The sequence below is a fragment of the Centruroides sculpturatus genome, unplaced genomic scaffold, assembly GCF_000671375.1.
Source record: "Centruroides sculpturatus isolate CEXI.00-Female unplaced genomic scaffold, Cexi_2.0 scaffold444, whole genome shotgun sequence".
Classification (NCBI taxonomy): Eukaryota; Metazoa; Arthropoda; class Arachnida; order Scorpiones; family Buthidae; genus Centruroides; species Centruroides sculpturatus.
Window position 1 is genome coordinate 156,408 of NW_019384864.1, and position 27,625 is coordinate 184,032.

Genomic DNA, 27,625 nt, shown 5'->3' on the forward strand with positions numbered 1-27,625 from the left:
TTATTATATAATACGACATAAGATTTATTAAAATATATTAAAAGTTATTTAAAGTGTCGACGATTGTAAAACTTTTATTTAAAAAATATAAAAAAAATTATTAATGCGATAAAAATTTTAAAGAGGGCGTCGTTTTGCAAACGGACAAGACAGAGAAAATGGCGTCCGATCGTCTGGTTACATTTCGTGTTTAATTTCTCTTCATTTTATTACGAAGTTTGGTATATCGGCATCGTTAAATTACATCGAAAGTTAACGAGAATTGATCATGTCTTAATTTAAATGTCGTTAAATTGTATTTTTACAAGTTAAAAGTTTTGATTTTTGATTTGTGAGTAAAATAATAAGAATTGATAAAATGACGACGTTCGCCGATCGTTTAGGTTTAAGAAACGAAGTTAGAGAATTCCGTTTAGGAAGAAGTTTCTCTCGAAGTGGTAATGTTGCATTCCATTCAGTTAGATGTAAGTATCCATATGCCTATACAGAACTCATTCTAATTACAATTACATATAAATTTATATTGAACTGTATGATATGATTTGACTATGATTAATTAGCAGCAGCAGCATTACTGTTATGCTAATTAAATCCTACATGTGTCATCCTTCGTAGCCAAATTTGGCGTTACCCATTTGGCTATCGGAATACATTTTACAACTCGACCAGAAATGCTATATATTTATATAATAGTATACAGTCGACCCCCCATAACACTGTTAATTATTCCGTTTTACATGAATTCCATGTTGTACGAGTCACTTAGATTTTACAAATACGTGAGCCGTTCACAGCCCAGCACACGTATTTGTAAAATCTAAGTGACTCGTACAACATGGAATTCATATAAAACGGAATNCCGGACGGCGAGTCGGATGGTAACACTATTCTGTGCTCATTTCAATCGGACTCCCCTGTTGCCCCCTACGCTACGCTACTGTCTTTAAGTCAACGACTACCACACTAGTAATTCGGTATACGGGGGAAGAAATATATGCGACGGTTTGCATATAATTTTGTACATATTCATTTCAACTTGCACAACCCGGAGAAATATTAATTAACCCCAGAGACCGGAGATAACTCACTCAATCCCGGAGTCTCTGGGCCAAACCCGGACAGGTGGCAACCCTAGGTGTAGGCAACAAAAAAGTCAAAGGAATCGTACATCCGTGTAATCCTTTGCCAGATATAGACACTTAACTGGTGAAATCCGGAGTTGCGCCACATTCCGGTAAGACTATCGCATTTAACTGTTCAGCCCGGGTGACGGTGACGGCTTTGAGTATCCCACTCGACCGTGTCGTTTGCGTCTGCAATCTTACATTGCTATGTACAAACTATAGATCACTGATGTGTTGCTTATTAAAGCGGGATTAAAAGGGACAGATAAGTGAGCCGGTGACGTAGCCCGTTGGTTCGAAAAGGATTATGTCGGTGGTTTGCCATATTGATACGTGTCTTGTCTGATGTTGTGCCATTTGTAATGCTATTTTTTTGTAATTTCCTGCTATTTTAAGTTTAATGCTTGTATGGAGAGTTTACAGAAATATCTTGTAAATTTTACTGTCGGAGTTAGCTCTTGTAAAGCAGTAAATGATTTTTGTGTGAATAAATCTTGCTTTACAATATATTATAGGATCAATGGCTATTGAAACTGAGTACAGGTACTGTACATACACTGTAGCTTTGACTTTTTTAAAGAAATTTTCAGATAAAATTTCAGCTAAAAACAAGATAATTTTTAAAGTCCTACGAAGTTAAACTGCATAAGACTTTAAAGCCATATCCTTCCACTTTTATCAGCCTGTTCGGGTTTACTCGAACTTTCTCCTTTGTCCATTTTTACTAAGAATCATTTTGTCTGGTGGTCATATCGTATAACATTCAAAATTTGGGAAGTGGTCTTTGTTTCTTCAATAATGATTCATATCATGATTCTAACTAATGGTATGTGTCATCACAATGTCAATGAGTTGTGTTACACAGAAGTATTGTTCCTTCTTGTGACAGATGTTTTTGACAGAGTTCCATAAACAGTTTTAGTGTAATTAATAGAAGTAAAGTCAAAAACAAATTATACAATAAACAAAATATTTCAGACCAATACAAATTAGGTGGGTGATGAATAAACCCACAGTGGCCAAACTACAGCTTTCAAGCTGCAACTTGCTCTTCTAAAAACTATTAATGTGGTTTCCAATTTATTTTCATAAACTTAAGACATACTACTTATATGTAATATTTATATAAGTTTTTCAACTATTAAATTGATATAATGTGATATACACATGAATTGTAAGCATAAATTGCAATTTGAACAGGTAACTGAAAGCTTAGGAAAGATATGTAATTATGAACTGAATTTTAGATCGATGAATTGCGATCGATTAAAAAATAACCCCCCTCAGAATTTTATATTTTTGGACTCTGTATCTTCAAACATTCAGAAATGCAAAAAAAAAGGGGGTATTGATAGTTTTTTGTATGTATGGATACTAGTGGGGGGGGCACAATTTTGTTCATCCTCTTCAAAGCTTAATAACTCCTATGCTTTTTGCATGGAAGTTTATTTATTAAGAGGATTGATACTATTAAATTTTGGTGATTACAGGTTGTGGGGTGGGGATAATAAAGAGGGTTGTGTGTATCTTTAGTAATGACAGGCTTAATATTACTCATTGTTATCATTTACAATTTTCTACAAAGCCCATTCGTACCTTCAAAATTAAGCTTTTTGCCATTTTGTAATAGTTAAAAATATAAAATATTTTTTAATAAAATAGCATAACAGATGGTGCCACCAAATGTTGCCAGGAAAGTTAAGCAACTTGTTGGATTTCTTCAGCTTTTTTGTACATAGTCTTTCCTACATACCTGCTCAAATGTATGCATTCTCAATCTACCGTAACAGTGATATTTACTATAATATTTTAACCACATACATATATTGTTGTGTACTGGCACAATGAAGTGACGTTTTTCTCAACACTGGGCTAGTTGAATCTTTTATTTAGTTAGACTAAATAAAAGATCTAACTAAAATAAAAGATTCAACTAGCCCAGTGTTGAGAAAAACGTCACTTCATTGTGCCAGTACACAACAAGCAAATACAACACGGTTTCGACAACATCAACACATACATATATATTATATAATAAGTTCCAGTAGAGAATTAGGCTCTTGTGTATTTGTAATCTGATATATTGCTCTTGTCATGAGAAGATTTAACCACTCCTGGAATATCACAATGTATATGAACACGTTAACCGCCATCTGAAGTGCCAGCAGTCGTACTAATTAGGGCCGTACAGAGCCATCCGACTGCCTGACATTGCTATAACCAATGTAGTTTCACTCAAGTTTAAATTATCCTGGCTTTGTAAGATGTTTTACATTCTAGTGGTGGCCTCTCGTGCACATCTATAAAGTTGACTTTGACGCCAGCCGTCGTATGGCCTCGTGAAGTGGTTTGACGGCTGGCGGGCATATGGCTCTGTACAGCCCTAATTAGTATGACTGCTGGCACGTTGGATGGTGGTTAACGTGCTAAAACTAATGGTTGAGATTGCTTATTACAGCTGTTCAGAATATGGTAAAAATACAAATTAAACTAAATTGCTAGCAAACTCTAAGCTGAGAACTAGAATGAAGTTAGAGCATAATTAAACATAATTATATAATAAACCAAATGAACATAATTAAACAGCTACTAGCTGTAACAGCAATGGTTTGCCTATATAACTGTACCAATAAACAATTCCTTGTTTTTTACATTGGCATTTATAATATTGAAAAGAATACAAAATACAAACAGTCTAGTGTAAAATTAAATATTATGTTATGATATGTACTGTACAAGTTATGTAATTATAATTGTGGTTATTATTTTGATCATTTTATTCGATAAAATGTTATCGGTCTCAAAGTTTTGGTATTGCTGATAAGCAAAATAGGTTAGACATGTTTAAGATTAACAATCTAATCTTAAATATAAATTAAATATTTTTTCTTGCAATGTTGAAGTTCAACTTGTATATCGTCATCATGAAATCTTATATTAATTTTAATACAAAAGAATTATTTAAAAATTAGTCATTACAATAAATTTTATTTTATGTAATTATAATGTTACAATCAATATTTTCTGTGTTTGATTATGGTTTGTTGTATCTTTACCTTAATCATGCATTTTTTTAATGCATTATAATTACAAAAAGCATTATTTTTTTTTATTTATTGCTGAATTACAGATGACTAAACTTCATATATTGTGAAGAAAGTAAAAGTGGGTGTATTGAACTTTTTTGTTTATAATGATAAATAGGGTTTTTCAAAAGAATGCTGCCATTTTAAATTATTGTAAATATGTTAATTATCTGAGAAGTATGTGATATACTCCAATCGATACAGTAACTGTCCGAGTTTCATCTACCATCTGCTTTCAAGTGTATTTTTGTCTACTACCTCTAGGAAGTGTCGTAAACAAAACTGGTAACTCTGCAATAGAGAAAACGTTTTGTGTTCTGTAGTCTTCAAACTTGGAATCAATCATCATTCTTCAATGAGATTGTTTAAGTGACAGATCACTTTGAAATTGTCTGTAAAACTCTTTGCACAATTTTTTTTAGTTTATATTTGAATAAAAAAGGTAGATTGTGTCTTGTATCCTTACAGTTAGCATCATTCTAACTTTGAAACAATCATATTTGACAACATTTTAGATTTTTTTAACCTTATTAGCATTGCAGTTGGTTAATAAAAATCTTCGATGTTGCATCTTTTCTGTATGATTGCATAAAGTAATAATGCATAATCACATTGGATTTGGTACTTTCAAGGATCTTCCTTTTAGGTTCATAATGACCAATAATTTACTTAAGGAACACTTAAAAACTAGCCTGATGATTCACTTAGTAATGATGAAATGTCATTCTGGATTAATATAATCAATGTGTATTTTATACTATTATTTAAAGGATGGAGTCAACACCTAACATTCTATGAGTCAGGGTTAGAGTGACTGACTCATAGAACTCAAGAATTTATTACATTCAAATATTGCATACTTTATTTTTCTTTTGTGAATCCATATAATTGTCATAATATGATTTCAAAATAGCATTTAAGTACAAATTTAATTTTAAAAAGGGTGTGTATTGTGCAAAGTTATATTTTTAGATATTGGCAATGTTCGATTAACACATCCTGTTGCATTTTATACTGTAATAATTAGCTTATTTTTATATTTTAAATATATATTTTGGGGATAATCTAAAAAAAATTAATTTAATACTGGATTTATTTACGTTAAATAATTGTCATTTTTTAATGTATTTGGATAAATTCATCTCTAATTTTAAATTTGTTCCTCTTCAAAATTATATATCTTTGTATAATGGATTATTCACATACAAAACGACAAAAAAGATCATGCCAATCATTTTTCTCTTAATACAGTACTAGACTATGCTGCTTTTTCTTGATTAGTAAAGGTTTGCTAACTTTTGTCCATTGCAGTGCATATTGTTGAGCTAAATTTATAACAGACAATAATGGATTGTTTTGTATTCATTACTTTAATAAGAAAAGCTTTAATATAATTACTATCAGGACAAAAAAAAGGAAATCTGTCTAGCATCACTCAGTACTACAGAAGCATTTATTCAAATGATAGTAAAGGATAGAATTCCTGTCATTAAGAAAAGAATTTAAAGATATTGCCATAAAACAAGTATGACAATCATCGTAGGAGCTGCATCACAAAAGTCTAACTTGCCACGTGTGATTGTCTCATGACTGTGGCAAAATTCTAGCAGTTTTTACTTTGTACTGCCACACTACATATTGTATGTGAATCATTGTAAGAACAAGAGGCAAGATTAAAATCTCAAATGTTCTCCTTAATGAAATGAAATTTCATTAAGGAGAACATTTCTCCTTTAAGGAGAAGAAGAACATTAAGGAGAACATTCTCTCAAATGAAATTTATGATATATATACAGTAACTATCTGCTATACCTTCTGCACACAGCTGGAACTGACATGATACTTACATCACAGAAACCAAAAGAAAATGGCTATGTGGAAAATTATAGCCTGCCACTAGTCAATTTTCTGGTAATTCTAGATTGCCAGGAGCTTGATATTTGGTCCGGTATCATATTAAAATAATATTGCTATGAAATTTAATGATAAATACTCAATTTAATACCTTGACAAATCAATTTGAACTAATTAGAAACTGATGATAGTTACATGCTTAATATATGATTCTTTAGTAAATTTTGAGATATAAAGTGTTTTAACTTGTCAATCTTCTAGCTTAATTAATGTATATGTTTGATAATGCAATAAGACTTACTGCAATAGTAAACATTTCAGAATTCCATGTACTTATTCATCTGTTAAATCAGCTGCATACATTAAATCAAATATTCTTGGAAACCTTTCATTCTTGCTTAATGATATGGCATAATGCTCTTCTGTTAAGTCTTCTTGCATAAATTAAAAGAAATTAAAATGTAAAATGATTATAAACTATTTGTTACTTTTGAATAATGAGAATAGCTTGTTTAATTAATTATTCACATAGGAAAATCCCTTTTCATATAAACAGTAAAAGTTTCCTTAATCCAGAGAGAAATGCTGGTGTTTGATTGTAATAAGCAACAAAAGCGTGTTCACTGTTTTCTCTCCAGCAAAATTCGTATTTTCAAATATTACTTGAGAACATATTTTGGAAAAGTAAATAGTAATATTATACAAATGATGATAAATTTTATTTGTATATACCAAAATTATGGTATTTTATTGTAGTTTGTTCTTAATAAGTCAAAAAGTGCACTCTTGTCGGTTCAATTTCAAACTGCATTGTGCTCTTTGTGACACACTGGATAAAATTTGAGAACCACAAATATACCTGAAGGACGATCAAACCCAAACTCTGATGACTGATATATAACTTAATATTTGTCACTATCAAATCAACATCATACGAAACCTGATAAATTTCTGTATATTTGTATTATTTTTCCATAGTTGTAACAATATATTAATATCAATTGTAGTACTCACTGAATAAAATTAATAAGAAATAAGACTTATTACACATTTGAGATTTTATAGAACTGAAAAAAAAGCAATTTAAGAATAAAAGGAACTTTCAGACAATGCATTTATTCTCTTCTGAACAGTCCCAAAGATGTCATTGTTACAATAAAACTAAAGATTGTTTCAATGTCAACTTCTTCATTTTGTCACAATATTACGATAATTAGTGAGTTATAAGATACAGAATTTGGATTATTGGTATTATTGATAGAGGGTTTGCTACTTTTATATTCTTGTATAACAGAATTTTTCTTCGTTCTTTACAGTAGAAAAGTGTTTGACACCTCAAAGATGTTCATTAAAATTACAATTGTAGATATTTATATAATTTCTATGGCTGCATTTAATACGTGATTGTCAGAACAGGTTTGACACATTTGAAGAATCAGAAATAAATAAATAGGTCAATATTTATATATATATTTATACAGCAATCATAAAACTTGTTTTTACAGATAGTTTTTGTGCTAATTCAAAAAAGGTGACACACAAATCAAGTTTTTATATCATAATTTAATTGTTTAAAATAACATTTCTATGATGGAAGAAAGTCTTAGTTATTAAATTTAAATGACAAATTTAGAATATTACTGTTTATTTTTTAATTATTTTTGACGATATTAGCATTTCTTGACCAAAGAAAATGTCTGAGCAAGGTCACGAACTGCGTCGTAGAGTAAAACTCCTGTTTTTATTACTTTGTAGGAGGTAGTTTTTCAAGAATGAACATTAAAATTACATCCTAGAATAAATTCTATTAAAACAAAAGAATTACTGCATTAGATCTGGCTATGTTACTGCTATTATTAATAATTAAATGCTAAGTAATTTGGCTGATTACTTGGCATTTAATTATTAATAGTAGCAGTAATAGCTCAATCTAATTCAGGAATCATTTGGCTCTAACATAACTGTTGGGCTTATAGATGTTAATAATTGAATGAATTCTAGCTTCTTAGCATTATAATCTTCCCTTCAGTGTTTTTTCTACGCTTGTAATTTAACCATAAATTGTGTTCAATTTTCTGTTTACTAGATAAGAAAATAGTGATTGTCTGTCCTGAGAAAGTTCTTTCAACTGTCTAAAAAATTGTTTATACAAGGAAAGATTACACTTTTAATTCACATACAGGTGATGTCTTTAGTATGGAGTTAAAGAAATATAAAAATTTTAATTAAAATACATGTAAATGTAGTAATAATTACTGAATTTTATTATATTTGCATGAGTTTATTGCCACTTTAAACATATTTACATTGGACAAGTAGTTTCTGAATTAGAAGAATTGAGGAAAATATTCTGTCCGAAATGAAAATTTTTCAACGTATCTTTGCTATTTATCAAATTTGGATCGGTGTAGCTTTTTATTTCGCCTCAAGGACCGGTCGAGTGAATGTAAAGACCTAGTATAAAAATTTGGGACACTGTAACTGGGATAATTTTTTTCTCTTATTAAAATTTTCAATGTCAAATACTATCTGTCAGCAATTATATAGTTTATCTTGCAAATTTAAGCAATAATTTAGTGAATTTTAAGTGTCACTTTGAAATAGAACGGCAATGAAATTACAAAATGTTTTTTTAAGTCCTTAACCTAGAACCTACAATCAAGGTCTCTTTAAACTCTACAGAAATGGTTTTCAAGAGTAACTGCATTTAGTGATATCATTAAAAAGATCACAGACACAAATCTATTATTCACTATTGTTAGTTATATCAATATCTAGTTTTTAAATTCAGTTTGGTGTATAGCAAGAAACAAAGTACAGTCGACCCCCCTATAAGACGGTAGATACGTTCCATTCTTTATGAATCGATTTCTTATGAGTCCTTGCCAATCACATCCTGACATGTGTGAAGTTTACGGACTACGGCTGTTTGAAAGGTTTTCTTCCATAAAATTAATCTGTTCTAGACTAATCCGACTCAACATTTCCAAAATACGTATATTTTTGGGGGGAATAATCTGTATAAACTACGCTATAAACAAAAAATTGTAGGATTACTTACCGAGTGTGCACCATTCGACATCGCCATTGCTCAAGCTTGTTTTCGCGTGCAGCAGCACACCAAACGGCGGCCGATTTCTGATAACTTATTTTTCTGCGAAAACTTTGTTGAACTTTGGAGACATCATTAATATAAATAATTTTTATGGCCGTTGAATAAGAAATGTTTTTTTCACAAGAAATGTATAAAATTACAGTATTGTATTAGACTTACGGTACCTAATTTACATACTGTACAGACGATAGTAAACAACTTACTCGCCTAAACTCTCCGTAGCTGGCGCTAGACGGCGGAAAGTATATATATAATTATAATAAAGTTACAATAAATTAAGTTAATATATAATTATATATACTGTACCTAATTTATATATAATACTGTACACACGATAGTAATCTCTCTGTAGCGTGGCGCTGGACGGTGGAAAGTAGTTCAGCTGCCTGATGACGTTTTACGTAATTATAGGAGTTTTTTTACTGTTTTATACGGATACCGTCGCAATTTTTTCGCCATCTTATAGGAATCGTAATTATAGGAACCCGTTTTATAGGGTGGTCTACTGTAATAGAATTTGATATTCTTGAATAATATTACTTTGTTTCTTGTTTTCTACACAAGAAGCATCATGAGAAGTTTCTTGAATTATGAAATTGAAAATCTAGATCACAAACAGCCAGTATTGGGGAAAATCCTTCTTACTTACAAAAACCTAGTGTTTTTGATCAAATGCTAGATGTTGTTCTGAATGACAAGTTTAGAATGTTGAGGTATCTCCCAATATAGCAAATGTTTAAGTCGTAATCTAGAAGTATAACAATGTAGAAGTAAATAATCAAAAGCAATAAAAATGTTTCTATTTCTTTTTATTGCAGATGATTTTAAACCGGCTTCTGTGGATACTACCAAGATGGCAGCAGTTGACGTCGGCGAGGGACATCAAGTAACGGTTACAGTTCCTCATATCGAAGTAAGTTTTAAAAATTTGGAAGAGTTTTTTTTTTTTATTATATAACTAAATTTAAATATGTGTAAACCATATTCCGACTCTGTATGCTTATTAGTCAGACAGCCCTTTGTTTGCTTGATTAATGCATTCTGTATCAATTGAAATTGTTTTCTGAGGATCTGAGAATGAGTTGAATTAAAGATTTTTGTTATATTAACTATTGGTGTTTACAAATTATGTTTTCATAAAGTTTAACATTGTCTTTTGATGGGTGTTGTATTGGCCTGCTTTTATAAAAGTTCCAGAATTTTTTTCCTTTTCAAGGTGTCTAGTTTCATATCGTAAAAGTAACAAAGCAAATTTGTTGAAGTTCTCAAACCATGCAGACTGATCCAATGAGATCACTCAATGAATGAATTTGTACACATAATACACTTAATATGTTTCTGTCGCTATCCCTGTAACTCGCAACTACGAATACAACTGTTTTCAGCAGTGTTATTGGGTTGTCATTTTCAATTTCTTGTACTTGACGACCATTTTTTATTATTTATATTCTTGATTTTGTTACATTGTTGATACAAGAGGCATTTTCAGTTATGAATGGCTTGATCGTGTTCAAGAATTAGACTATTATACGTTTTCATCCAACAAACAAAAATCACAAGCTATTATCAGGGGCATTTTCTGTCAGTTTGGTCTGTAATATACAAAATAATTTGTAAATAATTACTCATGTATAAGGAACACTGAATTAAGAAATAAGTATACGTATTCATATTTTGTCCCTTTTGAGATTCAACAATAGTCTAATGAGAGCTTTGGTGGAGTTTTGGTTGATGTTTTCTTTGAGGTTCTAGTATGCCTCAATACTGGGGCAGCAGTCTGCCTCAAATAGATTTTATAATTTCTTTTCTCGGTTCTCTGGAATTGGAATTCTTTTATACATACTTAGCATGCATACTTACTGCTTGACTTTCAGATCTTTGACTTTTGTATGCATTTTTAGGAATGTACAGTATTATGTCTGAAAGTTTAAGAAAATTTCTAATATGGAGCAAAAGTTTCATATGAAAGTATTTAATTCTATAAACATTCAAAAATTCTAAGCAATATACAAGGGCAGGCTGAAAAGTAATGCAAGCATGCTTATAGAACACGAACAAAAACAAATAGCAAGATCGGGCAAAAATTACATTTCTTAAGCTTCAAAATCATATATTTATTTTTCAACATAGCCTTAATGATGACTAACACATTTCTCCCATCGTATAACAAGTTTTTTCATTCCGTCACTGAAAAATTCTTCCGACTTTTCTCGAATCCAGGACTTGACAGCTGCCTTCACCTCATTGTCTGAGGTGTAATGATTACCTTTGAGGTCTCTCTTAAGTAGAGGAAACAAATAAAAATTACAAGGCACAAGATTGGGGAAATAAGGAGGGTGTGGAATCGGTTCAAACTTCAGGTTTCGCAGAGCCTCTCCAGTTGCGCGCGAGGTGTGTGGACGAGCGTTGTCGTGTTGCAAGATTATTGGTGCCAGGCTGACTCTAACATGTCAAACTCAACGTCAGAGGTGTTTTAGAGTCTGTATGTACTGAGAAGAATTAAATATTGCAACAAGGTGCGACGGTAATTGTCTGTGGCAGTGATCGGGCTTCCGCTGCGTGTTTCATCAACAATTATGGCTTTTCCAGGCTCGCAACCACGAAATTTTATTATCCATCAATTTACAATAGACCTATCAACAGCATCATCACCATAAACAGCCTTTAAACATAATTTTTTCAGCAGTTCGAAATTCGATAACAGCACGCTGTTTAACTCACGTTGACATAGCACCAGAACATGTCTCCATATTTCTGCTTCTCAGAATATATTGAATGAACGCAACAACCTCAAACTGCACATGCACATAGAGGGGAAATGTTACTTCCATATGCCACCTGGCACGCTTCTGAAAATCATTTCATTTGTGCTCTACAAGCATGCGTAAATTACTTTTCAGCCTGCCCTTGTATAAAATATTTAAATTTGAAAGAAACAAAAATTAAGATTAATTAATTTGATAAAAATATAATTTACGGTTTAAAAAATGAATAAATATTAAAAAATTTCTAATTATACAAACAATAAATGAAATCACAAAATATGTTTTAACAAAATTTAATTTTTCAATAAATTATGATACTCTCAAACACAATACATAATTTAATTAGTTCGCTTTGTTAAAAAAAATCCACTTGCGCATGATAAGTTGTTTTCTTCGAAAGTAATTAAATGCAAGACGTCATTGAGAAGTATCAAATTACGGAGATAATGTTAATGGCAGAATTAATTTAGAAAAATAAAAATTAAATTTTATAAGTAATTCTTTATTCCTACAGTTTTCTAATTTTCATTTATTTAATTTAATATTTCATGTAACATAATATGAAATTCAAAAAGAAAATTGTAAATATTTACGATTATAAATTGATTTACATAATTCTTTCTTTTAGTTTTGCAATAAGAGACTTTAACAAACTCTTCATTGGGTATGAAATCTCTTAAATAAGAGTTTTTAGTTTGGACAATTCACAAAAACATTTTAGTTATTTAAGTTTTGCCATTAATTGTTAACATCGATAAACAATATACAAAAAATATTTTACTTTCACGTGTGACAATGTATTAACTTACTTAGTCTGTCTCCATATTATAAATATCAATAATTTTGTGAAATGTGTCTGCTGAGAGCAAACAGATGTTAGAATGAAGGTCACTTTGTCTTTCTCTTTGTTTTGTAATAGCTCCTTCATCTGTGGATTTGATTATATCCAAATGTATACAATTTTCTGTGATTTAAAATGTTAACTACTTTTATAATGTAAAAAGTATTTATTGATATGTAAATTTAATAGCTAGAATAATTATATATACTGTACCTAATTTATATATAATACTGTACACACGATAGTAATCTCTCTGTAGCGTGGCGCTGGACGGTGGAAAGTAGTTCAGCTGCCTGATGACGTTTTACGTAATTATAGGAGTTTTTTTACTGTTTTATACGGATACCGTCGCAATTTTTTCGGCATCTTATAGGAATCGTAATTATAGGAACCCGTTTTATAGGGTGGTCTACTGTAATAGAATTTGATATTCTTGAATAATATTACTTTGTTTCTTGTTTTCTACACAAGAAGCATCATGAGAAGTTTCTTGAATTATGAAATTGAAAATCTAGATCACAAANTATTATAAATATCAATAATTTTGTGAAATGTGTCTGCTGAGAGCAAACAGATGTTAGAATGAAGGTCACTTTGTCTTTCTCTTTGTTTTGTAATAGCTCCTTCATCTGTGGATTTGATTATATCCAAATGTATACAATTTTCTGTGATTTAAAATGTTAACTGTTTTTATAACGTAAAAAGTATTTATTGATATGTAAATTTAATAGCTAGAAATTTCTCTTTAGGGTTCGGGAACATCGCAGACTGTTTTCAAGGGTTCGAAGAAACCTTATCTTAAGGAATGTGTGTTGATTGTAGATCATGCTACTGGTGAAATCACATTAGAAAGACTTAGCCAAAATATAAATTTGAAAAAGACAAGGTATGTGCACTCTTCACATTAGTTTATTCAATAATTTATCAAAAATTAAGTGTTCTGTTACAAATACTGTATCACTGCATATTTTTTTAATCATTTATGTACTAATGAATATGAGTAATGATTTAGATTACCTCTTATGTTTAGTTATTGATAGGAAATTAACAGTAATAACTGAATAAAGTATGAGAGTTTATTTATTTATTTTTTTTTTTCTTGGCATTAATTAGCAAATGACAATGTTTGGTTATAAACACGAATTTGTAAATGAATGAATAATTTTATTGAATTAGATTAGAAAATCTAATTTAATAAATTATGACTTGGCTTGGGCATAGTTTTTCAAAAATAGTTTTTTAGTTTTTATAAAGAACATTACAAATTAAATTAAATAAACATTCTTATTTAAGCAACTAATGCTTTTGAACAACACAACTAACAGATTTCCGAAGAAAAAAGAAATTAGTATTGTTTTTATTTTCGTTGTCTACATCCATATGTTTCAACATAAAGAAATTAGAAGCCATTAATACTGTAAACTTAAACTTACACATTAAAGAAATTGTGCCACATATTTTATAATAAACAATAGACATTTTGATGTACTCTGAATGAGTCTACACAAAACACTTTTTTTTAATAAAATGATTAAATTTTTGTATAAAATACCAAATTTCTTTGAACTCAATTTAGGAAATTACACATATTCAGTGCTATATTTCCAGTTGTTTATTGCTTGTGCCTGACATTGATGACACCCTGAAACAGTTGTTTATTTGTATTGATATTTTGATTATGTTTTAGAGGTTTTTTGTATCAATGCAGTTGAAGCATTGATACAAAAAACCTGTATTTTCTTTGCTTAAAATAGTAATTTTATGTTAATAAGATAAAGCTGATGTAATGAATTGTTCCTATAGAAAATTCAAACATTTATTAACAGAGAAAAGAGACCAATAAATCAAGGAAGATGACATAATACATCTGGAATTAATTTATATCAGTTTCAAATGGGTGTTGATTATTATTTAATACAATCAAACTTTTTAACAAAATTGCTAAATACTGGAAAAAATTCACTGTAGGGAAATTTCTTTATACAGAAATTACACTTTTTGGTAAATAACCTATTAATTTAATGCGATTTTTGTGTTATTTTACATGGTTTAAGTTAATATAAATATAATACACAGTAATAACATAATATACAAGTTAGTTTAACTACATTTTCTTAAACCTCTATAATTTTTTGTTGCACAGACAATTAAAAAATGTTCTCTCTTCGTAATAAGCTTCACATTTATTTAGAGAATTAAAACTGCTTCATCTACATTGATGTAAACACGGGTTCTAGTAAACACTTTTTGTTGTAGGTCTTACATCATTGACTAATTTCAAAATTAATTCCAGATTTGTTATTATGATTGATAAACTACTCACAGGAATTCCAAACTTTGTTGTAATGTTTTTCTTTTTTGACTCTTTATCAACTTCCCACAAAACATTAATTGTTTTAATAATGAGTACATGCTTAAGTACTATATTAACAGTTTTTCAAATTCCAACTGGACAACTTATTAAATAAAACAAAACTTTGCTAACCTCAAAAATTAGTCCAGCAGTTGTCAAAATTATTGCTTTTCTAACATTTTTGGACATTTGTTAATTGTAAATCAACAAATGTCAAAAACATTAGAAAGGTGATGATTTTGTCAACTGCTTGACTAATTTTTGAGGTTAGTGAGATTTTATTTTATATAATAAATGATTTACAATTAGCAAATGCTTATCTGTCAAGTGTGGCATTTGGACCTAATCTTTTTCTTTCTTCTTTACAACTGGTAGCCACATGGAGGGCAGATTACATGATGGTTCTAAAAGCTAACAACCAATATTTCTCGCATCTGGGCTGTGGTTTTACAAAGGGTTTACATAAAACTGGACCCATAGTGAGTAATTGACTTTTAATGATCAATGGTCCTTACAAATTGAAAAAGAAAAAAAATGTTATATAGAAATTTAACTTTGTTATTTAGAAGTAATTTTCCATATATTTTTGGCTAAAAGAGTAAGGTACAATGCAAAAATTTGTTATACAGAAAAATTCACTATATAGAAGTTTGACTGTATTTTCTGTAATATACAATAATCTGAGAATATTATTTACTATTATAAGTTAAAATATTAGTTTATGAATGTGTATATAATATAATTTTTATAGTTTATAAATCTATCAGAAAGTATATAAATGATTTAATTTTTATAGAGCTGAAGGCAGTAGCAAAATACTGACCAGACCCATCACTCCCACAGAACACAATTCAAAAAAATTATCTCCTTCACAAAAGTCTCTCAATTCACCCAGTCAGAAAAACATGTGGACTAATAACCAGACTTCACCGAATCAGCATATTTCTCCCCACTCTCGAAGTTCTCCTGCTCATCGCAGTCCCACGAACCAGGCAAGTCCTTCAATGCCCTGTCTTGTGACGCCGCAGGGTGGTAGGACAGCAACACCACCGGTAGCCAGCATGCCAGTATTAACACATGACGATTTGGGTAAGTGTATTTAACCAGTCACCTCAAAATCTATTAAACGTAATTTATAATTGAACAAATTTTACTTTTAATTTATTCCTTGTTTGTCTTTAAACATACGGAAATGCACATTGTATTGAAAGATTTGCTTTAATTATTTACACGGCAGTTTTATGAATTGTGCTAACAACAGATATGAATTTGTTAGTCAAACAAAACATATAGTTAATTTCACAAAAGTAAACAATGTATTTACATCGCATAATTTTATGTTGCATGCTTTTATATTTCAACTATTGATTGAATCATATTTTTTCCTTTCAGTTTCAAATCGTCTCTTGATCACCTAGTGTACTAATTTTTCATATCTAAGTTATTATCTTCAAAATATTGCTTAAAACAGCAAACTTAACTAGCAAGAAACGGTGTATAAAACTGGATCCACATTTTTGATATTTGCCAAAAGCTTAGGGAACATTTTGCCAATGCCAAGTGATGTGGATGATTTACATCTGACGAATATTTGGTATTTGCCATTTTCCACTCCGTATAAGTATATTACGCCAAATCAAAAGGAACAAATCTTGGACAAACATTTATAATTCCCACAATGAACCAACACTTGGCAGATGAATCATATGTGCCAACCATGTGACAAACACTTAGGCAAAAGGCCTAAGTGTTTGTCACATGGTTGTTCTGTAAAGTTGTTCTGCAGTCAGTGAATATTGAATGTGTGGAGCCAGCTTAAGAGAAATGTAATGTTAGTAGAAAACATGTGACTATAATAACTTAATCATCTTTTTGAAGTGAAAATTAAAAATGTTTCTCTGTTTTTTCAATTATTCTATGTTGATTAATAATAAATACCATATTAGTTATTACAGTTTGTCACCTGGATCTTCCCTGTAACTGTGATTACAGTTGAAAAGTTGAAAATTTCTCATAAGTAAGATTCAGTTCAAAAACATTCTTCTAAAGAAATTGTTTGTTTATAGCTAAACTGATATTTTTTAGTCTGTCTTTCTGTTGTTAGATATTTGAATTTTATTAAAGTATGATATAGTTGCTCAATTATATAAGTTTTGTAAGACAGTTGATATTTATATTAATATTAATATACAGTAGAACCCCTCTAATCCGTCACCCTTGGGACTGGGGTATGGTCGGAATGCAAAAAAGGTTGGATTATCAGAAAAAAGTAAAATAAATAATCTTCCCCTTTGTCCAGTCTTTGTAACACTGCTAATTTTTCATTTAATGAAAGAGTTTCACTCCTGACATGTTGAAAACACACACAAAACTTACATGTACACACAATGTAAAACATATACTATAATGAACACAGAAAAACGCCACGGACAGTGTCACCAACGAGTCGGGACAAGTTTCTCAACTCTGACCACGGTCGGATTAACCGGAGTGACGGACTAGCCAAGGGCGGACTAGAGGGGTTCTACTGTAATCAACTCTTTAATATTAATATTCAGAATTTATTTTACATTTAGATATATTCTTATTAGTATGAATTGTCTTTATTTCTAGATTTAAAAAAATTATAAATGGATTTGTTGAAATAATCATTTACAATTTACTCAAACTTCATTTTTTTCTGTTATCTAAAACTAAAGATATTTATATATGTAAAAACAAAATAATGAAATATAGCATATGGTAACGGTATATTCCATAACTCATTAAAAGTAAATAAAAAATAAATGAACATACTATATTTAAAAATATCTGCAGACATAATAAATAGAAGAGTTATAATAGAAAGTTATGCATTTCAGCTTTATCTGGCTGCAAGTACTAATAGTCTTCTTTCTTACCCGATGCAAATTCAGTTGGGTTTGCAGTGAGGAAACATTTTGCTCAATATATTTGGGTCAAAATGCTCATAAGAACTTTAGTATCCAAGTTTAACTTGAATTTAAGTCTATTGGAGTGAAATAATCTTTTCCATTCTGACATTTTGTTTAATTTTAATGTATTTTAGCTTTATCTTTGCTTCAGTTATCATTATTCTTTTCTTTATAATTAGAACATATAAAGTTATCTTCAACTCTTTTAATTTCTTTGAACTTTGTCATTCAAATTAAAATTTTGGTATTTATAAATGTTTATATTCTTAGTGAATCTTATTTCTTATGTTCCAGGAACTCCATCATATCGTGAAAATGTAATATAAATGTAATAATACATTATTTCTTGGATTTAATTTTAAAAGGCTGAAGCTTTATTGTTATAATCAACATATCTTTCTTTCTAAATAATAATTTTTATACTCAAAATATCATTTTTGTATAGAAATAAATAATCTACATTTTTCATATTACAGTAGAGCATCGATTATTCAAAGCAATTCGGGACTGTGGTTGTTCAGCTAACTGATCGTGTACGAAAAAATATACAGTAGAGTCCCGAAAACTCTGCCTAATGTGGACCGAAGGGTGGCCGAGTTTGTGAAAATGCCGGGTTATCGAAAATGGGGTTAAAAAAGAATGAGTAGGAGTGTTTCCTCAGAAAATACTGTACTGTACGTGTATGTTATTGTTTGCTCAAGAATACAACAGAGAATAAACTGCCCAAATACCCTTAAACGAATGAAAAGTACGTACTTTATGAAGGCATAGAGCCTTTACTACATGAAAATGAAAATTCATGAATACACAGTGTACAGTAATTTACCCGATAAGACAGACCTCGGAAAAATACTTTATGAGGCATAAAGCTGTCTATAATGAAAATTAATTAGGGGTTTTCGCCCTGCCAGGGTGTGGCTGAATTATCTGGACTTCTGGGTTATCGAATGCAGAGTTTTCTGGACTCTACTGTATTAGCCTATCCCCGGTTGAAATTTTTCTCCATTGCATGTCACTTCGCATTGGATTTTCGTCGATGTTAAACCTAACGAAAATTTTTAAAAATAATAATCACGGCTATTGTATTATTAAAAATTATTTCTTTATTTTGCACAAACAAAATAAATATATTGAAAAATATAAAAACAAAAAAAAATTATATTTTGGAAGTTAATCTAGTATCAAAAACTCTCCGATTCAGTATGACACACGTCCTGACACACCGTCCTCAGAAAAACACCAAACAAAACTCTTTCTTTTTCTTGGGTTTATCTGTAGATGTCAGCCATTTGAGCTATATTCTCCAATGAGCTGAAGCAAAACACACCACTCATGATGCAAGGTCCTAGAATATAGCTCACAATGGGAAAAAAAGCCTTGTTCAAGTACTAGCGCAATGTTTCTCAACCTCTAATGAATTGTTGCCCCCTTCAATAAAACCGTTACGTAGTATCGCCTCCTTCACTTCAAAATTCCGATGCTGAGAGCCAAGGCTAATGCCAAATTCGTACTGCATTGAATAGACTAGTGAATAGTATAATGTTATTTCTTTAATTATTGTACGATATAACAAATAAAATATCTAATTATTCTTAATATAATGTTATAGTATATCACCCAGAAAATTGTTTTTCGCCCCCAAAATATAAATTGTTACTAATCGCCCCCCTCAACATGGGAAAAACACCCACATGGGGGCGATATCACTCCCCGTTGAGAAACACTGTATTAGCGCATCCTTAAGTATTCTCTCAACGTGTGTGAATCTGAACATTTTTGATACTAGATTAAATTCCGAAATATAATTATTTTTGTTTTTATGTTTTTCAATATTTTTATTTTGTTTATGCAGAATAAAGAAATAATTTTTAACGATACGATATGGTCGCGCCAGGGCTACCAGCTAAAACATGCACACCAACAAAAATGATGTTGGAGTAGCCCAAGACAGCCAAGTATTGCAGCACCACAGCACTAGCAGAAATTTGAATTTGCCAACTGGAACGCTTTCTGTTAACCGATGTTTCGGTTGATAGGAATTCGGATAATCGATGCTCTACTGTATAATATTTATCTGCTTTCACATTGTAGAATAGTTGTCTAGCATCAAATGCATCCATATGGTTTGTATAGTTCTGATTGTCACATATTGTAAAATAAATACTTGTCTTGTGTTAAATTTTTATTTGATTATAGTATTTGTTATAAATGATTTAATTGTATGACAGATCTGTTATAAATGGGATGTAATAGCAGAACTGAAAGATTTTGGGTGTTATGAGTAGAACTTAGCATAATTTGACCTTAAAACAAATGATTTCACCTTCCACCTTAGTAGACTTATTTCTTTTAAGAGAAGACACCAAAGAAACATGTGGTGTCTTTTGATTTTGGTCTGAATTTGTCAGGTTGACATGAAAGCAACATTACCTGAATCCAGTCATATTGGACTCCACCAGATTTTCATATAAACAGTGGCGAAATAAGAAATGAGAGACTTGAATTTGGTTATTTGTGATATTGATCAAATGAAGTATATTGGCTCACATACAATTCACCATCTGAATATGGATCTATTGAACATTCCGTTTTAGTTGTCAATAATCTGTTTTCATGATTAGTAATTGCATGAATAATAGACTCTTGTTTCTAAAGGTAGTTAACTCATAAAGTGTGCTTTTGATGGATCATTTAATCAAATATCTATCTAGAATAGGAAGGAGCAAACAAATTTTATTTATATCTATTGTATATTTGTTTGCTTATATTCAAGCATCTCTGCTGTAATGTACCATACTCAAAATTTATTTTGTGACTGCAATTTATACTGCTTTTCTAGGAGCAAAACATTATAAAATTTGAGTGCATTTGGTTGTGTGTCCATCGTTGAAAGTTGATGAAAGAAGCAATGATCCAAAGGTACCACATTAAGTCTTAAGAGAGAAATAAATATTTTTAAAACATTTTCATATAACAAAGTACTGTATTCATACAACTTTTTATCAAGGACTTAATTAAAGCATTATTATTGTAGATTAATGCTATACAGTAAATGATATCTGTAATATGGGATTATTTAATATAAATTATCCTGCAATGAAGTACAGTGGTTCCTCATATAACGTACTTAATCTGTTCCAGGTGCATGTCCGTTAAGTGAAAAGTCTGTTATACGAAACGCATTTTCCCATAGAAATACATGTTAAAACACATAATTCGTTCCGCAGCATAAAATAACCATACTGTACCATTAAAGAAAATGAAAATGGAGCAGTCACCAATTATGCCAGATAGTCATATGTTGTGAGGAGGAGGTGGAAGAACACTTTCTTTACACATTCATACAGATAGACTTTTTACACATTGCAGCAGGTATCTTTTTATTGTGTTTTAATCAGAGTCAGATTCAGGAGAGGCTACCGGAGCTTTCAGGGTCATCTCCTCTTGTTCCATCCTTTGTTTTTTGGCAGCTTGCTTCTTGAAAAACACGTCCAAGGTGTCTGTTTCTCTCTCTTCTTCAACACCTTTCAGAAATGACGGGCAAGGGTGTTATTGTAGAGATCATTGATCCTGTTGGCGTCAGCTCTGTTTGGATAATGAGTGTTGGTAAACTCCTTAACCTCTCCCCATTTGGCAAGGAAGTTTTTGTCAACTTTCATTCCTTCTGATGATGTCTTGCTTTGTTTTAATTGAAATCACCTTTCTGTTTTTTTAGAAGCCATGATTTGCGCAACACTTGAATAAATGTAAATACCCTTCACTGAGGTGATGTACGTAATAAACAAGGGAACAAGCCGAATCCCAACAGGAGCCCTGTACTTCAGATATACTAATAATATATTCTAATAATACTAATATATTATAAAAATAGCAGATTATCATTGGCAACGGCAAAAGAGTGGAAACATCATTTGCACTTGTTCGCAGAAAGACCATTGTTTGCCTCACGTAACTGCCGAACGGAAAGTCCATTGTTCGCAGCCAGTCAGTCCGTTGCTCGAGTCACATAACAGCCAAACAGAAAGTCTGTTGTTTGCAGCGTATGTTATACAAGGCACCACTGTATTCACATGGTAGAGTCAAAACTAAAGGGAAATAGTCACCCAATATGGTATTTTTACTAGTATATTTTTGTAAAGTGAAATATCATTTTGATGTTTCAGATTTCAGAAGAAATGTATTAAAATTAAATTTTGCTTTAAATTTGATTTGTCTTGTAGCAAAACTTTAAAAAAATGTTAAGAGTGATCTGTAATGAAGATAGTATGTTTACCTAGGATGTTACTGTACAAGTGATATGAACATAGTGAAAATGCAGATTACAACACACATCTTGTCAGACTCACAGTGGTTCATAATGTGGAAGTAATTGCTAAGATTTGGTGATTAATATGAGAATATTGTTGACAAATGAACTTGCTAATTCTATGGATATAACGAGTTGGTACACAGAATCTCCAGATGTATTTCATATATGCTTTACATAGTCTTCAATATTCCATAGTGCCTACCTCTGTGATTCCACAAGAAATTTAGAAACTTTCACCAGTTATTTTGCCACTTTCAACCTTATATCACCACATTGACATCTGCCTAAACAGTCAACATTCACGGGAACACCTTGCACAGATGAATGTGTCACCTTGTTGGTTGTATGAGAAGTTCAGTGGAATAGAGGTAGATCCAGTCTGTCAAATATCACAACTCTGTGAGAAATTTTGTATCTCTGTATTTATCATAATAATTTCTTTTTTATAATGAAAAATTTCATAATTGCGCTGTTGCTAGTCCATCGGAAAATTGAACTCAAAGGGTTTGTTTTATAGAGATATATATACAGGATGTATCAGAATGATGGTTTAAAAATTTGGAGGATTGTAGAGGATGAAATTTTGAACATTTTGATATAAGGAACCCATAGCCAGAAATGTGATATAAAGTTTCTACAGCACTTTGCACTTTGCAGTTGGTATGCTGAATGAAACAGCAGAATACAGTATCTGTGATAAGTTTTATTGACGAAACAGTAGAGTCCAATCAAACTGTACATCGAATCAGTGGCTGCACTACTTTAGAGTAAATGTTCAATGTGACGACCACCAACTTCGTTACATGATGTGCAACAACAAACCATGTTTTGTCTGACTCTCCGTAAGATACCACACTCCCCTCTGATGGTATTAAATGCTGTAAAGTTGTGCTCCATAAGCTCATGAACTGTTCCTACAGGTATTGCGTACACAAGAGACTTTACATAACCTCAGAGGTCGAAATCAAGAACAATAACATGACGCCAATGAACGGAAAGGTAGCTACCAAAGTGAAGGGCGGTCAAGCACTTCTGCCGCTGTAGCAACAGTAAAATAAGAGTAGTACCAAGAGTAAACTAAAAAATCTCATCATAATAATAAGTAATTTTTAAGATTTAAACTTTTGTTAGTGTAAAAAAAAATACAGTATCTAATTTAGTAAAAAAAAGTTTTTCATCATAATAATAAGTAATTTTTAAGATTTAAACTTTTGTTAGTGTAAAAAAAAAAAATACAGTGTCTAATTTAGTAAAAAAAAGTTTTGAAAATCTGAATTTTATATACAGTAATTGTTAACATATCCTGTGCTGGCTTGGGAGTTAGAATTGTCATGCTCTTTTGTCACAGCAGGCTACAAAACACTGCTCCATTTGTGACAACCTTATTTACCAGAGCCTGGGACCCAAACTGTACTTAACAGATTGGATGTTCTTGTGGAAAATAATGTTAGTTCCACAAGGACATCCAGTATTTTCCATTTGCCGTTCTGATTGCCCACACAAGCACTGCTAAATGGCATTACAATGTGTGTGTTAGTTTGTGGAATGTATTGTTTTTATTGCTAGTTCATTTCACTGGTTACCGATTTATTTCGCCAGTATAAATAAAAAGATATCACCATCTGACAAAATTTGCACTGTTTAGTGGAAACCCTGCCAGCCAGTTTTCTCTGCTTCCATGACCACCTTATTTTCTCTATTGGCTCCAGCAGATTTTTTTTTCTCCCCAAGGTTGAGTATTTATAAGGGTGTCATTTGTTATTGTTACAAGAAGTTGAAAGTGCTACGCTACAAGTTGTCAGACAATGCTAAAAAATACGTGTCGGGATTATTACCAGTCACAATGGCAACGTTAGTAAAGGCGAATAAATACAGATAGTCATTATTTTGAAGGAAATGTATTGTAATTTATTACATTTACTCTCGCAATGAAACTACCATTCTTTTTTTGTTTAATTTTGACCAAATCTTGATAAATAAGAAGCATAATTGTCACCTGATGCAAGTAAACACCAACTTTGATCTCTCATTTTACAATTTATAACTTTTTGTCAGATAGTTTGTTATAATTAGATATGATTTCATGTCTTTCCATAAACATAACCATGATTTATAACACTGAACCTGTGAGAAAACAGAGTTAAATTTACATCAGTTCGGAAAGACATTCTTCGTGATGTGATCATCAAACTTTGGAATAAGATTGAGTGAGATAAAAATCCTACTCTTAATCTTATTTCCTTGCTTAGTTGTAATAAAATATTAAATTTGGTAGATAGGTTTGGGTCACCCTGTATTTTTCTTAATACAGAATTTAACTAGAGATAAATTATAATCACATTATCAAGAGTTCAATTTGATAAGTTGTAAAATAATTTTGATGTCTAATCTCAAAATTGAGCCAGAGCTAAATAAAATCATTAGAAAGGAATTGCTTTTAGGCCTTAGTATAATTAAATTAAATTAAATATCTATTAATGTGAGGTATATTGAGAGATAAATAAATAAATCTTTTGCAATAATTATCCAAAATTTTGCATATAATTTCACCCTGACATAGATTTACAGTAGCAGATTTTCAAACTTTGTTTTTTCTTCTAATTGCTTTTGCATGTAAAAAAAAACAAATTGATTTATCTTCATTTAAGGCAATTGAACAATTTGTATTTTATAACATAATTTCCATCTAACAATTAAACAATTATTATTAAATTGCAAATTAAGGAGCAATTCCCTAAAATTTTAATTACGTTATTAAATTAAAACCCGAGATCAAATATTGACTCCAAATGATGCTAAATATTCACATCTGCAGAAAGAAAATGATCAAATTATTTACTTATTTATACTTTTTTTTATTTTTTTATTCGTCTCAAAAGGAAGCCGGAATTATTTGACGATAGGAACAGAGACGGTGAGAGGAAACGTAATTTAAAAGTATGCTAAAAAGGAAAAAGTAGATTGAAGAGAAATAAATTTGTATAATCAAATAATGTGGGACATTTGTTTCAAGTAGACCTAATTTGTCGTTTTTATCCTGATTTGCCGGACTGGTAAACTTTAACCGACCGTAACAAACAGTTTAATTTAAGTAATAAACCTTCCGTTAAATTGTTCTTAAGTAAATAAATGAATCTGCCCTATTTTTGTTCGGACGGTCTTTGTATTAATTACGTCTTATGAAATTTTAAGATGGAACTTTTCTTTCTCTGTAAAATTTAGTTTCGATCTTAACGCAAAAAGAAATTTTATTATAAAATAGTCTTTTGGTCGTTCTAAATTATTTTTATTGATTTTTAATTTAAATTGTTATGGCAATTTAATTTCTGTTGTTGTTTTCCTCATTTCAGTTATGAATGATACATCTGAAGTCGGTATTTTATCCAGTGATTCCAGCGAGTCAAGTAGCAGTGGCAGTTCCAGCAGCTCGGATTCCAGTGATTCTGAAGCTGAAAATGACCGTGAACAGAAATCTCATAGTTTAGGTGAGTTGTCAAACAAAAGGGCATTTCTTTAGATGCAGTAACACATACAGAGGGTCCTCATCGAAAATTATTGATTAATTAGGGCAATAAACTAGATATAAATCAAATGTTTTTGCACGGAAACATATGATTATATTTCTTAAAATCCAGACCAAGTAAAAAGTTTGAATCTTCCAAATAATACATCAGTTTATTCGGGAATCAATGCCTGATATACATTGTTTTAACATGAGTCATGTTATTAGGACTATAATTACAATGTATATTGAGAACCCCCCCTTCTAAATATAAAATATTGTTCACCCTCAAAATTTTAAGCATATATACTTCCACAGTATTTGTCTAGATCACTTATTTATTATTATATATTGTTAAACATAAATGCAGGCATAAACCCTGTAAGCCAATCCGAATCGATTCATTAGATAAACGAAGGTTGTTGGATGATGTAATTTTAATCTGTACCATAATTATCGTATTTGTTGCAAAAAATAATAAACATATAAATATACTAATATTTATTTTTCACATAATACCCATAAACATTGACATTTATACTAGCATTCCAGAAGTTTAAACATCCCTTTTGAGTATCAGGAAGTGCTGCACAACTGCAGTTTGCAATGGAAAGAATTGTTATAGAAGACGAAACTCTGGTTTTTAATTTCACCCTGAAGTCAAAAAAACTCTTTAACATGGAAATATCTCAATCGTCACCTGCCCAAAACAAAAAAAGGTTGGCCATGTGCAAGATAAACAATGACAACAGCAAAGGTCTCCTCCTGTATGAATTTCTCTTCACAGCATCAGTTACTGAAAAACTCTCGACATACTACGTGATGCCATTAAACAAAAGCACAGTTACATGCCAGTAGGGGGCTTTACCGTGATAGGGGCATGACCTACTGTCACCACACAGTCCTGATCTAGCTCACATAAAAGAATAGACATTAGTGTTGAGCATTTATAACAATAAATATGAAAGATTTTACTTGTTGGGTTGGACATAAATACTCAAATTTTGGAAAGTGATAAAGCTCACTAAGCAAGCCAATTAAACAAATATTTCTGATAACTAAACTAATGTTAATATAATTTAAAGATTAACAAAACATTAACAATAAATAGTGTTAAAATATTAATTACCATTGCTATCTTTTGATATTTAGGTCATACCATTAATGGTGGCGATGGAACTCCAAATAGCCAGTCATCAATCTTTTCCAGTATGCCTAAATTCAGCCAATTGAGTAAGTTAACAAAGATTTTTATTTATTTTTTCTGGACTAAAATATATGAATTAATCTTACTGTTTATATTATTTTCCTACCAGGTGAAGATTTGCAACTGAGTGAATCCGGAAGCGAAAGCGATTAAAGAACAAAAAAAAAATAAACTCAATTCCAAACACATAAATAACAAACTGGGATGTTCCAACGGTTACGCGAAAGTTGCCACTTGAACGATATATCTGTGATATCTCTACAGAATCCGTAAATAGTATCAACTCTTCTCTTCCCCCACAAAATTAACATACCCAAGAAGGAATGACTCGGCTCGCTCGGTAATTTATCAAAATTATTAATGGATTTTGCTCACGTTGATTCGGTCTTCCTTCCCGCTCGTAAACGCAACTCTGCGCCCATATTTTTCCAGTCGGCATACCCAAATGCTATTTTTAAAATTTTGTGATAAAAAAAAAAAAAACATTCTTAGATCTTTATCTATTTCCGGAAAGCGGATTTACAAATGTGAAATTC

At 30.9% G+C, this 27,625-nt stretch overlaps 1 protein-coding gene across 1 annotated transcript; it reads left to right on the top strand.

The window, feature by feature from the left end:
• The first annotated feature begins 125 nt into the window (after positions 1 to 125).
• On the top strand, positions 126 to 27,625 carry LOC111630727 (ELL-associated factor 2-like). The gene is made up of 7 exons (XM_023374876.1): positions 126 to 464; positions 9,998 to 10,092; positions 13,535 to 13,671; positions 15,935 to 16,227; positions 25,731 to 25,865; positions 27,035 to 27,115; positions 27,199 to 27,625. The coding sequence occupies exons 1-7, from the start codon at positions 359 to 361 to the stop codon at positions 27,240 to 27,242; spliced, it is 891 nt and encodes a 296-aa protein (XP_023230644.1). The 5' UTR covers positions 126 to 358; the 3' UTR covers positions 27,243 to 27,625.